At 41.4% G+C, this 13,865-nt stretch overlaps 1 protein-coding gene across 1 annotated transcript in view; it reads right to left on the bottom strand.

The window, feature by feature from the left end:
* Positions 1 to 747: 747 nt before the first annotated feature.
* Positions 748 to 13,865, bottom strand: part of KCNN4 (potassium calcium-activated channel subfamily N member 4) — a 64,479-nt gene continuing 51,361 nt past the window's right edge. The window contains exons 4-8 of the mRNA XM_069948098.1: positions 12,920 to 13,052; positions 12,589 to 12,699; positions 3,999 to 4,117; positions 2,836 to 2,905; positions 748 to 2,734 (exon numbers count right to left, since the gene is read on the bottom strand). Coding sequence (XP_069804199.1) covers positions 2,588 to 2,734; positions 2,836 to 2,905; positions 3,999 to 4,117; positions 12,589 to 12,699; positions 12,920 to 13,052 — 580 coding nt within the window. The 3' untranslated portion in view covers positions 748 to 2,587. The remainder of the gene's footprint in view (positions 2,735 to 2,835; positions 2,906 to 3,998; positions 4,118 to 12,588; positions 12,700 to 12,919; positions 13,053 to 13,865) is intronic.

Below are 13,865 nucleotides of genomic sequence, written 5' to 3'. Positions count from 1 at the left end.
GAATAGTTCCGCATTAGGGATGAGCGAATATACAGTACGCTCGGCATTCAGGGTTTTCTAAACATACTGTAAATTCTCTATTCAACCTGTGCTTCTCCTGATGTGATAAAGAGGGGCTAAATATATTGTCATGAAGTAAAAGCCATATTCTGTATAACCCTTGGATGAGTTATGCACCAGTTCTCTGGATACATGCAGGGTGTAAAGTCTTTATCATGTATAGTAGTGGAGACGACACTTCTGTAGTGGTGGTGTTTGTGGCAGGATGGCGTCCCAAACGTAGTGGATAAGAAAATCCCGACACTCACCAAGTTGAATATTGCTTGTATATTATGTGCAAAACATCATAGGGTACAGGAGGACGCGTTTTGGTATATAGCCTTCATCAGCTGATAAAGACTATATGCCAAAACGCGTCCTCCTTTACCCTATGATGTTTTGCACATAATATACAAGCAATATTCAACTTGGTGAGTGCCAGGATTTTCTTATCCAAGTCTTTATCGTGTCCTGAAACAAGACTGAAATGTTTGGAGGAGATACGTTGAAGTCATTTCAGGCAGTGATTGTCTTTATCACCTTTGGCTATATTGTATGAGATGATAACCAGGAGATGACCGATACCCGCCCGATGCTCCACCTTCCATGATTCACCTTAGAGCAGGTGTGAACCAGGTGTGAGTTGACCTGAGGTGACATCGACATTGCTGCTTTTTTTCCATGTAATATCATGAAGTGCAACATGTAAACTATTATTTGCTTTTATTAGTCATTTCAGGCCGGGCAGACGTTGACTAAGCGTAGTGTTCTTCGGTAGGATGGCTGACAGGTAAATCCCCCACCCTCCATGATCTCCAATGGAGGATATTGGCACTTGTCTATGGGGTTTTAATTGTAAACTTTTTACTTTAGGTTTAGTGGGTCCCCGAAAGTCACTGGTAAATATAAGCCCCAAAATCCTTACCACTTGTTACATTCTTATGGCAAACCTGGGTGAAAACCAAAATGGCAGACATGCCAGAATGGTCATACAGTCTTAAGTTAGCTTTCCCTTCTTCCCCATATACAAGAACGTTCAACATGGCCGAGCTTTTCTGTAGTCTCTATGGGGAGGGTTAAACTGCAGCCAGAGAGCTTTTCTCTCTGAGAACAAAGGGGTCAGGCAGTGATTTTTTCCATCAGAACTCAATAAATTATCGAATGATAAGCAATGCTTTAGTACTTTGCCGCTGTCCTGCATAGTTTCTTACCAGTCGGTTCAGATTCTTAAAGTTCTCATAGTTGTCTCTATACATCATCTTAAAACATTTTAACATTTAACATTCTCATAAACCCCACCCCATTGTACGATAAACAAAGATGAATATATCAAATCTCAAATGTAACACTTTAAAAAAAAAAATTTTTAAATGTGGTTTGGTCCTATTTCAACTCTTCATATTCTGTAATAATTTCTTATTATTTGTTAACTCTCACTTGTTCTTGCTTTACATTTCGTGGTATGTGCAACACATGGGAACAGACATCAAGATCCACCCATTATCTAATTTGGTCCTTTAATCCTTTATATCAAGTGCACATAAAGGTTCTCCACCTCTTCTAATGTCCACAGATTAAAGCTTCACTGTGGTTCTACCTTTTTTTTTTTTTTACCAAGGTCCCATATTGGTCTCACTTTTCAAACTCTGGTCCCACCTTGGCTTCACCTTTTAACCAAGGCCCAATCTTGGTCTTACTTTTCAAACTATGGCCCTACCTTGGCTCTACCTTTCAACCAAGGACCCATCTTGGTCACTTTTTTAAACTATGACCCCACCTTGGCTTCACCTTTCAACCAAGGCCCCATCTTGGTCTCATTTTTTAAACTATGGCCCAACCCTGGCTTCACCTCAACCAATGCCCCATCTTGGTCTACCTTTTTAAACTATGGCCCCACCTTGGCTTCACATTTTAACCAAGGCCCATCTTGGTCTCACTTTTTAAACTATGACCTCACCTTGGCTTCACCTTTCCACCAAGGTCCCATCTTGGTCTCACTTTTTAAACTATGGACCCACCTTCCTAACCAAAAGCACACCTCAACTCCATTTTCTCAACCAAGGCCCTGCCTTGGCTTCATGTTCTCAACCAAAGACCCACCTTGGCTCCATCTTCTTAACAAGGCTTATTTTAACTTCACCCCATCTTGTCGACGCCGGCTTTCTCTTTGGCAATAATATTTTTCTACGAACCTATTGTAGACAATAATAACAATCTCCCATTTTAAAATGCTATATACTCCATCTTTAGATGGGCAAAAAGCTTATGATCCGTGCTTCAAATATGCAACACAGGTTGTCCATGTGGGCCACCGTTTAGCTTCATCTCTTTGAAGACATCATCAGTAGTTTTGAAGACAAGTTAGCTAATCTAGTAGCAACCAGTCCCACGGAGGCTCAAAGCAGCCAAAATTTGCTATTTCCCCCTTGATCCTTCGAACAATGAAGGAGCGGACATTGAGTGGAAGACGGTTATTCAGTGGTAAACAAAGCAACAGAGGAATCCAAGAACTTCAAGTGAACCCTCCTGTCGTCCTAAGTTGTCTGTGTCAGTGGGACAACTGTGGAGACTCTATAGCTGTCAATATTAAACGGCTAATCTCATCCAGTTTCTTGTCCAGTTGATCGATTCTCTTCTCCAGGACTTGATGCGAGGAGGAAAAGTTGTAGTCAAGGTCAGTCATGATCATCTGCATCTGAAGAACATAAGACATCATTAAAGGGCACCCAAAAATTTTGGCAGAGGACTTGACCATATATTTATTATATCTCTAACACCAATTTTTTTTTTACTTACTTTGGAAATGTCAACCATGGCATTGACCTGATCCTTCAGATTTTTGTGTTTTATTCTTCTGCGGCGAAATCTGCTTAAATAAATATATGGGTTAAAAAAAATTATAGAACTGATACATTAGTCTTTTAAGAATTCCACTTTTTTTTCTCTTGACAAGCAAGATATTTCCACCTCACCAATGACGCTACTGAACTACCCAACAGGGGGTGGGGCTACAGCTGTGCTGTTTGCCAGTAATACACACAGGTCTATCTTTCCTTTACTTATCTGGCCAATCAGATGACAGCATAATACCTACCTAGTACTACTGTGCCATGACATGACATGGACTTAACGGACTGAACAGACTGGTACTGAGCTTGGAGATTACCTGCAGTACACTATGATATATGACATGTGGAAGGAGTTACTGATACACTAGCTTTGCACAGTGAGCAGACATAGAGGCAAGGAAGGGGCTACATTAGATACTGAACTAAGCATTGGGAAGAATATTTATTTCAAGGGCAGTGTGGATACTCTGGAGGACAAAGACTGGCTCACATATTTTTAGGTGCCAGGTAGTCCAGGCTCTCGTTCTCCTGCACATAGCAATAGCTAAGCTCTGCCCTCTCTTCCTGTGTTCTGTCTTGGTCTTTCTATTGCTAGAGCCGAACTGCAGAGAAGTGAAAAACTTACTATGTGAAAACTAACATAGAACAGGTGACAGTGATAGAAGACAGCTACTGTACTTCCTGTCCTTAAAGTCCCACATTATCTAAAGTACAGTATGAATAGTGGACCATATTAGTTACTGGAAAAGGGAAACCCTTTTCTCAGAATTTCTTTTGGGGGCCTATTCAGTAAATTTTTAGGCTGCCCCCATAAGAAATGAAACATTGATATATTTTGATACTATAATTATTAAAGTGGTTATCTCAAGTTCAAAAGTGATCACCTATTAAAAAATTGTAGAGCCAACTGCCCCCATGAGTGAATGGAGCAGCACCATGCTTGACCACCGCTCCATTCACTCTCTAGGGGACTTCCAAACATGGTTGTTCCATTGATCAATGTGACCTAGCGGCTTAATCCCCACTGATCAGCTTATCCCCATCCTTTGGAAACTTGATAACTTTTTATCTCAGGATAACCCCTTTTTAGGCATACAAAATTGGACTTACATGTGGATGGCCCCCAGCAGCTCCCGCTGGTGTAGCTGGATCTTGGCCATGTCCCCCTGCTTAGTGTGTTTATGGAGCAGCCAGGCCTCACCCAGTACATTGGCTGCTGCACATTTAATCTAAAAGACAAAAAGAACACAAACAACACACATTGTAAGAAGCGTAAAATATAAAGAACACACCTCGAACCATAACAGGAAGAACAACAGTTACATCCTTCCTCCGTGCCTTTCCCACTCTCTGCTACGTTGGCACGACCAGCATGATGTGCAGGCCGTAGATATAACAGATATTAATGGAGTCCTTTATAGATCTTACTTAAAGTTGTAGCATTTCTTTTTGGAAATTTGAATACTCTTTATAGCCGATCCCATAGCAGAAAGCATCTTATTCTTCTTGGTTTATAAAATGAATGCTAACACTACAGAGAGTGTACCTGTCACGACGGCCCGCCGCTGGATCAGCGGCGAGATGGGATTTTGGGTCGTCATGGATACAGACACATAATAAGCCCATAATGCACATGACCCCTAATGGATTAACAGAGGAAATCACCACTGATATGGCAGGGGGCTGTTGTGACAAGACTTGGAGGGAGAATTTTCCACCTTTGGAAATAATCTGGAGAACAAGCCCTAAGACCACCAACAACAGGAAGTGGTGTATTCTTTCCAGTCTGACACAGTGCTCTCTGCTGCCACCTCTGTCCATGTCAGGAACTGTTCCATAGAAAACATCTCCTGCTCAGGACAGTTCCTAACATGGACAGAGGTGGCAGCAGAGAGCACTGTGTCAGACTGGAAAGAATACACCACTTACTGCAGGACATACAGCAGTTGATAAGTACTGGAAGTGTATAGAACTTTCTGACACCAGTTGATTTAAACCATTTTTTCTCTGTAATAACACAATTTATAATACACTATTATACAGCATTTGGAATTAACTACTAAACCCTGTAGATCACAAAATTTCTTCACTACCCTAGACCACCCGAGATACTGGGAATTCCATTATACCACTCTGGACCACCAGGATCATATATATATATATATATATATATGATCCTGGTGTGTGTGTATATATATATATATATATACACTGTACACTGTGGTGTCCCTGACCCCTTAACTACCCTGTTAAAAGAGTAAAATGTTGACGGGGAGAGGAGGAGAATTCTGCTGTTTCTGCTAGGACCCCATTTCCAAGGAGCTGTCTAGGATTAGAAAAATATAGTTGCTTTCTTTGAGAAACAGCCCGACTCTTGTCCTCGGTTTGTGTCTGATATCGCAGCTCATTGAAGTGAATAGAAGCAAACTGTATAACCACACACCACCTGAGGACAGGGGTGGCACTGTTTTTTTTGTCAGAAAGTTGCTATGCTTTTCTGATCCTGGATAATCCCTTTAAATACCCAGGTTCTTCTCCAGGAACACAGCGTATATTTCCTGTGGGGAACGTTGTGTAACGTTTCATTGTCGCTCATTGGGACCTTTTAAAGAGTTAGGTTCTGTAAAGGTCAGATCCGAAAGTTCCAGCTAGTACCTATTAATGCCCCTGGTTCTCTCCATTGTGAATCTGCCACAAGGCGATTCATAAACGTCTCTTTTCCTGTATGGAAATCTTAATTGTTTCCTGTGAGGAAGCTGAAGTCTTCTGACCCGACTATAATAAGAAACTAAAGGTCACGCCCCCTGTGCCCCCCCTCCCTGCATTGTGTGACTGTGAAAGGTCCCACTGAGACCCTGTCAGATCTGCAGATGGATAAAAATCCGCCATTGCCTGTATTAATAGAACGGCCGGGCTGTTATCACAAGGTCACCTTATAGACGGCTGCTGCGGTGGCCAAACTCCAGGATCCTGAACAACACTGGACATGTACTTTGTGGGCAGGCTGGCGGGCCCACTCTACTCACCAACATAACTGGTAGGACAGATGCCAAGGAACATAGGTACAGTGTTTGTTTAGTGAAATGATGGGTATTCTTTCCCTTGGCACAGTGAGGTCACCAGCCCACACATCCAGATGGGAAGACAACACAACGGTATTATTAATCTGGCCACTTTATGAGACTATAGCTGTATGGATGCTGTTTTTGGGGTATTATATATTATAGTACTGGGCAATATAAGGGACAATTGATCTCGACATATCCAAGTGGCCTTTTTTATCCAAATTTATGGCCTTTTTTGATGCTACTGTTATGGGTCCTTTCTTTGGGCACCACATAAGACTACCATTCTGAGCACAGTATGGCATTACTGTTCTATTGGGCTGGGGATTTCTCAAAAGAAAGTGCAGTGTAAGTCAGCACAAGTTAAAAGGGCGCTACCAATGCACTTTATGGCATTGTTTACCTTGACACTGTCTTGCACTATTTATTTGCACACTGTATTGCACTATTTATCTGGAGACTTTTTGTCCTATTTATCTGGATACTGCATTTCACTATTTATCTGGTCAACAATACAATCCATGATTATTGGATTATTTATATAATCACTGTGAGGCAGTATCTATCTGGGCACTGCATTGCACTATTTATCTGGGCACTGCATTGCACTATTTATCTGGGCACTGCATTGCACTATTTATCTGGACACTGCATTACACTATTTATCTGGGCACTGCATTGCACTATTTATCTGGACACTGCATTGCACTATTTATCTGGGCACTGCATTGCACTATTTATCTGGACACTGCATTTCACTATTTATCTGGGCACTGCATTGCACTATTTATTTGGTACTGTATTGCACTATTTATCTGGACACTGCATTGCTCCATTTATTTGGCACTGTATTGCACAATTTATCTGGACAAAGCATTTCACAATTTATCTGGGCACTGAATTGCACTATTTATCTGGACACTACATCGCACTATTTATCTGGACACTGCATTGCATTGTTTATCTGGGAACTGCATTGCACTATTTATCTGGGCACTGCGTTGCACTAATTGTTTTGCACTGTATTGCACTATTTATCTGGACACTGCATTGCACTATTTATCTGGGCTCTGTACAGTCTTATTTATCTGGACACTGCATTGCACTATTTATCTGGGCTCTGTACAGTCTTATTAATCTGGACACTGCATTGCACTATTTATCTGGGCTCTGTACAGTCTTATTTATCTGGACACTGCACTGCACTATTTATCTGGGCTCTGTACAGTCTTATTTATCTGGACACTGCATTGCACTATTTATCTGGGCACTGTATTTCACTATTTATCTGGGCACTGCATTGCACTATTTATCTGGACACTGCATAGCACCATTTATCTGGACACTGCTTTGCGCTATTTATCTGGGCATTGCATTGCACTATTTATCATCTGGGCACTGTATTGCACTATTTATCTAGACACTGCGTTGCACTATTTATCTGGACACTGCATTGGACGTTTAATCTGAGTACACTGGATTGATCAGGGCACACTATAGACCATATTATTTTCTCATTGCCTGGCCATAACACTGATAGGGGATGTGAATATTAGGCTGCGAGTAAAGAGTCAGTTCTTAAAAGAAACAAGAAATTGAATCTGGAGGATCTGAAGCACTATGATAAGGGCCAAACTGTATTGTGTATATAGCTGGATTAGAGCATCTCCATATTTCCAGGCCTTCTAGGTTGTTCCTGATATGTAATAATCAGTAATGACCAAAGCTGATCCAAGAAAACTGCTGAACGGTGTCAGTGCCATGGGAGGCCTAACATCACTGATCCACATGCGAAGGATTTTGCTGCACTCGGTTCTTAGTCCCATTTTGTGCCTCTGGAAATGTTTTTGCATTGTTGGCATTCTGCATGTAACATGTCACAGCGGTTGTTTCACAGGATACCGCCACTTACTGCTAGGACTCAATTCCCATGGTGTAATAGGGCTTTATTTCCAGCACAAGTTGTGGTCAGGATCCTGCTGGCAGATGAGTTCCCTATTGTATTCAGTAAAGGTTGTTTCTCAGGCTGATGGCTCCCGCTGGTCCCTGAACCGGATCTATATTGTTTGCTGAGCCCACCACATACAATCTACACTGGCGGTGTTGTGCCAACTGTTGCTGTGATGGCTGAAGCCGTGCCCAAAGAGCCCAATGTAGGAATCCACTGCAAGAAAACCAGCAATGACATGGCAGATAACTGTGACTAAATGTAGAGGTCACATGACTGCTTCATGGGAGACCAGGAAGTAGATACCAGAGGTGGATGCAGCCTTAGAACAGGAGCAGCCAGGGTAAGTACTGCAGTACTGCAATAAGGGGCTGAACAATTCCTTTAAAGGGGTATTCCACTTGATATGTTGCTGTCCATGGTGAGACTAACAATTCCTTACATACCTGTAATTATCTCTTCAGTCTCCTTCCCCCAGTTCTAAGCTGCTGCTTTCTGCTGAAGACACAAAGAATTGTATGTGAGCTTTTCTCTCTGTCTCCCTCTCCTCCCCCCTACCTTCTATGACGGCTGATGTAAACAAATCCCTGGCCGGCTTTATCTGCAACATTGTGGCTTCTTTATAATGTTGGGAGGATTAGTCAAAGTGAGTTAGGCCAGGTTCGCATGTAACGTACCCGCAGCGGATTTCGGGAGCCCCTGAAGCAAGCGGGAGCAGGGACCCGGTACAGTATGTTCTCGGGCCACGGGGGTTAATGGCACTGACTTTGACATACTTGCAGCGGGATGACAAGCCCATTGAAGTGAATGGGCAAGTATCCGCTAGGAATACGTTACGTGTGAACCCGGCCTTAATCAGCAACTTGACCTTAGATTAACTGTCCCAGCATTAGAAAAAAGCTACAATGTTGCAGATGTAGATGGCCAGAGACTTGTTAACATCAGCTGTCTCAGAAGGGAGGGGGAGACAGAGAGAAAAGCTCACAAACAAGATTTTTGTGTCTTCAGCAGAAAGTAGCAGCCCAGAACTAGAGGAAGGAAACTGATGATAGATAATAACAAGTAAGGAATGAAATGTTGGTCTCACCATGGACAACATATCAAGTTATTTTTGAGTGGAATACCCCTTTAAAGGTCTAAAGGACCAAATGGTTAATGTTTCTCCTTGGTACAGCATAAAGATGCTCCACTGGGGACTCTGGGATAAAGGATATAATTTCTTTATTTGTAAACCACCAACACATTCACTAGTGCTGTACAGATTTGCCTCACCCGTCTCGAAAGGGAGGGGGAGGAGAGGGAGACAGAGAGAAAGGCTCACACACAGATTTTTGTGTCTTCAGCAAAAATCAGCAGCTCAAAACTGGGGGAAGGAGACTGAATAGATGATATTAAGTATGGAATTAACTGTTAGTCTCACCATGGGCAGCAACTTATAAAAATATATTTTTGAGTGAAATACCCGTTTAAGCTTTTGGGCAGGCTTTAAATAGTGAGTATGGAGAAAAGAATTCCATATTTAAAACTGCACAGGATAGGGTTAAAAAAGATACAAGATGCCTATCCCGTTTCAGTGCCATTGAGATGGTGCCATTTACTGTTATCAGTGCTCCCTGTTTTCTATCCCAACAGATAGGAAATGCCTGCTCAGCCAATCACTAGAGGGATCACTGCTGAGGCCACTGATTGGCTGAGCAGCCATTTACCCTTCTTTTTACAAGATGGTAGTCTCCTGGATGATCAGATTTTTATTAGAAACTAGGGGGGACATTTATCAAACTAGTGCAAAATAGAATTGTCTTAGTTGCCCCTAGCAACCAATGAGATTCCACCTTTAATTTCCCTAAGAATCTGTGAGAAATGTAAGGTGGAATCTGGTTGCTAGGGGCAACTAAGACAATTCTACTTTACACCAGTTTGATAAATCTCCCCCTAAATATATATTTGATTAAATAAAAATGGATCAAATATATCTTGAAACCTGAGGCACGGCCATGGGAACCAGATTTGCCCCAAGCTGTGCCAATCTGTACATTTGACTAAGAAAGCAATCTAAAAAGAGGACGTTTTAGTCAAATTTGGTCTTCTAGTGCTCGATTATTGATTATGCTGTGTTTGTATGAGATGATGACTAGGCCTGGCATCAATAGCAGCAATTTCCATGTAAGTTACCTACAGGGCACCGAATCCTTAGGCGTTTTGGATCTGACTATTTTTATAGAAGGGAAGTTATTCACAAATAATTTTCCTAAGCCACTAACATAAAAAGCTTCATTCAGATGACCAGCTGCCATCTACCTGCCTGGCTCCTTGACATCCCTACGGGACAATTTATGGGGGGGTTAGGCGGAACTGCAAACTCATCAAAGACTATACAGAGGAAGCCAATTTCCTGGAAGAAAAGTTTATTGCAATAGCATATGACCCGCCGAGAATACAGAAGATAAAAGATGAGACCGAGACTATTTCCAGAGAAAACCTAATGACATCAGGAACTGTAGAGCAAAAATCGGAATTTCTCATTTCTATTATAAGTAAATATAAGAGAGTGCTGTCATGAAGATTGTATATAGACAAAGGGTGGACAGGGGATCGCCACAAGGTGGGAAGCTGGCGTAAATCATGGTGACACTCCTTTTTTGCGCCTGTCCCAGACTGCCTGGATTTACTGACAGCCTTAGTGCATCTACCGCAGGGTAAGAGGAAGACCAGCGTACTCGTATGACGGTTTGATAAATTTCCCCCAATGTGATTTTAGTGTCAACCTGCTGCCATTGAGCTCTGAGAGCCCTCTCCATGGTGCACAGCTACTTCTTATTCCCTCTATTTTAGGGGGTAGGACCAGAGATGGAGTATTCACACATGGACATCCTTTTCCTTACTCGTTTGCCATACAGAACAGCACGTGCTATAGCACTAACTAAGACCCGCCCCCACTTCCTGTGTTCTGTCCTGGTCTCTCTGCTGCTAACCATGGAATCCTTCTAACAGGCATTGCACAAAAAAAAAAACAGGGAAGGGAGACACCTAGTGGACAAGAATTTATGAAATTTTTCTGGGGTGAGGTGTAATTTACATATAAACCAAATATACTTATTCTGCATTTCTTGGTTTCTGAGAGTAGTAATTCAGAAGAGGTTATATACACGTTCTGTATGCCTGTAATAAGCTGCATATGGGCAACAAAAAATGCCCAATACATAAAACACTTTTTGGATCATAAAACACGTTTTTGGAACATTTTCAGAACTTAGAAATACGTTTTGAGGGGCAACCCTATGCAGACACTTAAAGGGGTTGTTCACCAAAAATGTTTTTCTTTCAAATCAACTGGTGCCAGAAAGTACCAGAAATTTGTAATTTACTTCTATTAAAAAATCTTAAATCTTCTAGTACTTATCAGCTGCTATATGTCCTGCAGGAAGTGGTTTATTATTTCCAATCTGACACAGTGCTCTCTGCTGCCACCTCTGTCCATGTCAGGAACTGTCCAGAGAAGTAGAAAATTCCCATAGAAATCTTCTCCTGCTCTCCAGACTGGAAAGAATACTCCCCTTCGTGCAGGACATACAGCAGCTGATAAGTACTGGAAGACTGGAGATTTTTTAATATAAGTAAATTACAAATCTCTGGCACTTTCTGCCACCAGTTGATTTGAAAGAATTTGTTTTGTGAACCACCTCTTTAAGGGAAAGCCTTTTGTGAGGGTGAAGCAATAAAGTTTTATTCAGAACTGAAGAAATTACACCCAACCAGGTAAAACAGGATGATATAAAACAAATATCCTGAACTTTGGATGCACCAAAGCCAAACGGGCCGAACAATGAAGTAGACCTGTTCAACAGGGAACCGGGAAGCGTCAGGACGGGAGCGGTAAGCTGATTATATTTCAATAGTCTGAGCTGTTTTTCCATTTTAAGGAACTGGACAAATCCTTCAAGTGGGGCTGATCTGCAACAACATACACAAACCATAGACACGTGTGGTGATGTTTTTGGAAGAAAATGACATGTTTTTCTACCTTTGGACAACCACTATCATGCCTAAGGCTATGTTCACACAACGTATACTTATGTAAAATCACAGCCGTTGTACAACAATTATTACGAAAATATACGTTACCTCTTCGTCTATGGGATCTGGCCGGAGTGTATACCCATAGCATACACTCTGGCCGGGATCCCTAGCGGCGCCGCAAACAACTGACATGTCAGTTTTCTGTGGCCGCTATTCATTGACTAGTGGCCACAGAAAACCCTGTCCGTGCACGCTGTGGAGGGAGCGGCTCCGGCCACTCGCTCCATAGCATGCAGTGGAGAGCTCTGATGCGGGCACATACGGATGCGCCCGCATCAGAACCCTGCGGCCGAAAAGATCTTTTCAGAGACCGGCCGGGTCACGGAACAGCCGGTCTCTTACATAGTCTGCACATAGCCTGAGAAAAAGCAACTAGCAAGCCTGCCATAGAGACAATTCCTCATTGTTGCTACTGTGGTAGTAGGACTGTAAGACACTGCAGGGCTTGGCCTGATATACCCCAATAAGAGATGTCCACCAGAACAGCCATTCATATATTTTTTTAACTTCTGTGGATAATCTATATATTATCTGGTATAATGTGTGATATATTGTGATCCATAAATCCAAAGATAAATGTAAATGCCGTGTATAATCATGTAACACCTACCTGCTTCATATAGCGTATATCCATCATGAAGTTATGTACGTGCTTCTCTGCCTTAGTAAATTCCAGTTTCTGAGCAGCTACAGCAACGATCAGAGCCGTACATGCGACCCCCTAAAAGAGATGTACTAGGTGAGACCCTTCTACAGCCCCAGTCATCCCCGCATGTGTTGTTAATGGGCCCAGAACCTGCATGGTAGTTAGTACTTAGTTAGTCACCCCCACCAACACCTCATATATGTACATAATGTAAATGGAGTCGAGTAACAATAGGGAGTAAGAATACAGTACAGTGTGGATATAGTTAACATCGAAACCTTAGGTTTGTTCTTACCATAACCCCAGTGAAAAGGCACACCATCTTCCCACAAGCAGTATCAGGCACCATATCCCCATATCCAATGGTTAAAAAGGTGATGGGAATCAGCCACATAGCACTGGTAAGATTACCTGAACTCTGGTTGTCTCTGAGAACACAAATATATACTGTTACCTCCCACAGCTAAGAATACAATTGCTATAGTACTACCCCTATGTACAAGAATATAATTACTGTAATACTACCCCTATATACAAGAATATAATTACTATAATACTGCCCCTATATACAAGAATATAATTACTATAATACTGCCCCCTATATACAGGAATATAACTACTATAATACTGCCCCTATATACAAGAATATAACTACTATAATACTGCTCCCTATATACAGGAATATAACTACTATAATACTGCCCCTATATACAAGAATATAATTACTATAATACTGCCCCCTATATACAGGAATATAACTACTATAATACTGCCCCTATATACAAGAATATAACTACTATAATACTGCTCCTATATACAGGAATATAACTACTATAATACTGCTCCTATATACAAGAATATAACTACTATAATACTGCTCCTATATACAAGAATATAACTACTATAATACTGCCCCCTATATACAAGAAAATAACTACTATAATACTGCTCCTATATACAGGAATATAATTACTATAATACTGCTCCTATATACAAGAATATAACTAATATAATACTGCTCCTATATACAAGGATATAACTACTATAATACTGCCCCTATATACAAGAATATAACTACTATAATACTGCTCCTATATACAGGAATATAACTACTATAATACTGCTCCTATATACAGGAATATAACTACTATAATACTGCTCCTATATACAATAATATAACTACTATAATACTGCTCCTATATACAGGAATATAACTACTTTAATACACGACATGGAGAGAA

This window comes from Dendropsophus ebraccatus, chromosome 12, assembly GCF_027789765.1.
Source record: "Dendropsophus ebraccatus isolate aDenEbr1 chromosome 12, aDenEbr1.pat, whole genome shotgun sequence".
NCBI classification, from domain to species: domain Eukaryota; kingdom Metazoa; phylum Chordata; class Amphibia; order Anura; family Hylidae; genus Dendropsophus; species Dendropsophus ebraccatus.
Note: the sequence above shows the minus strand (reverse complement) of the source record. Positions and strands in the feature narration are given on the sequence as shown.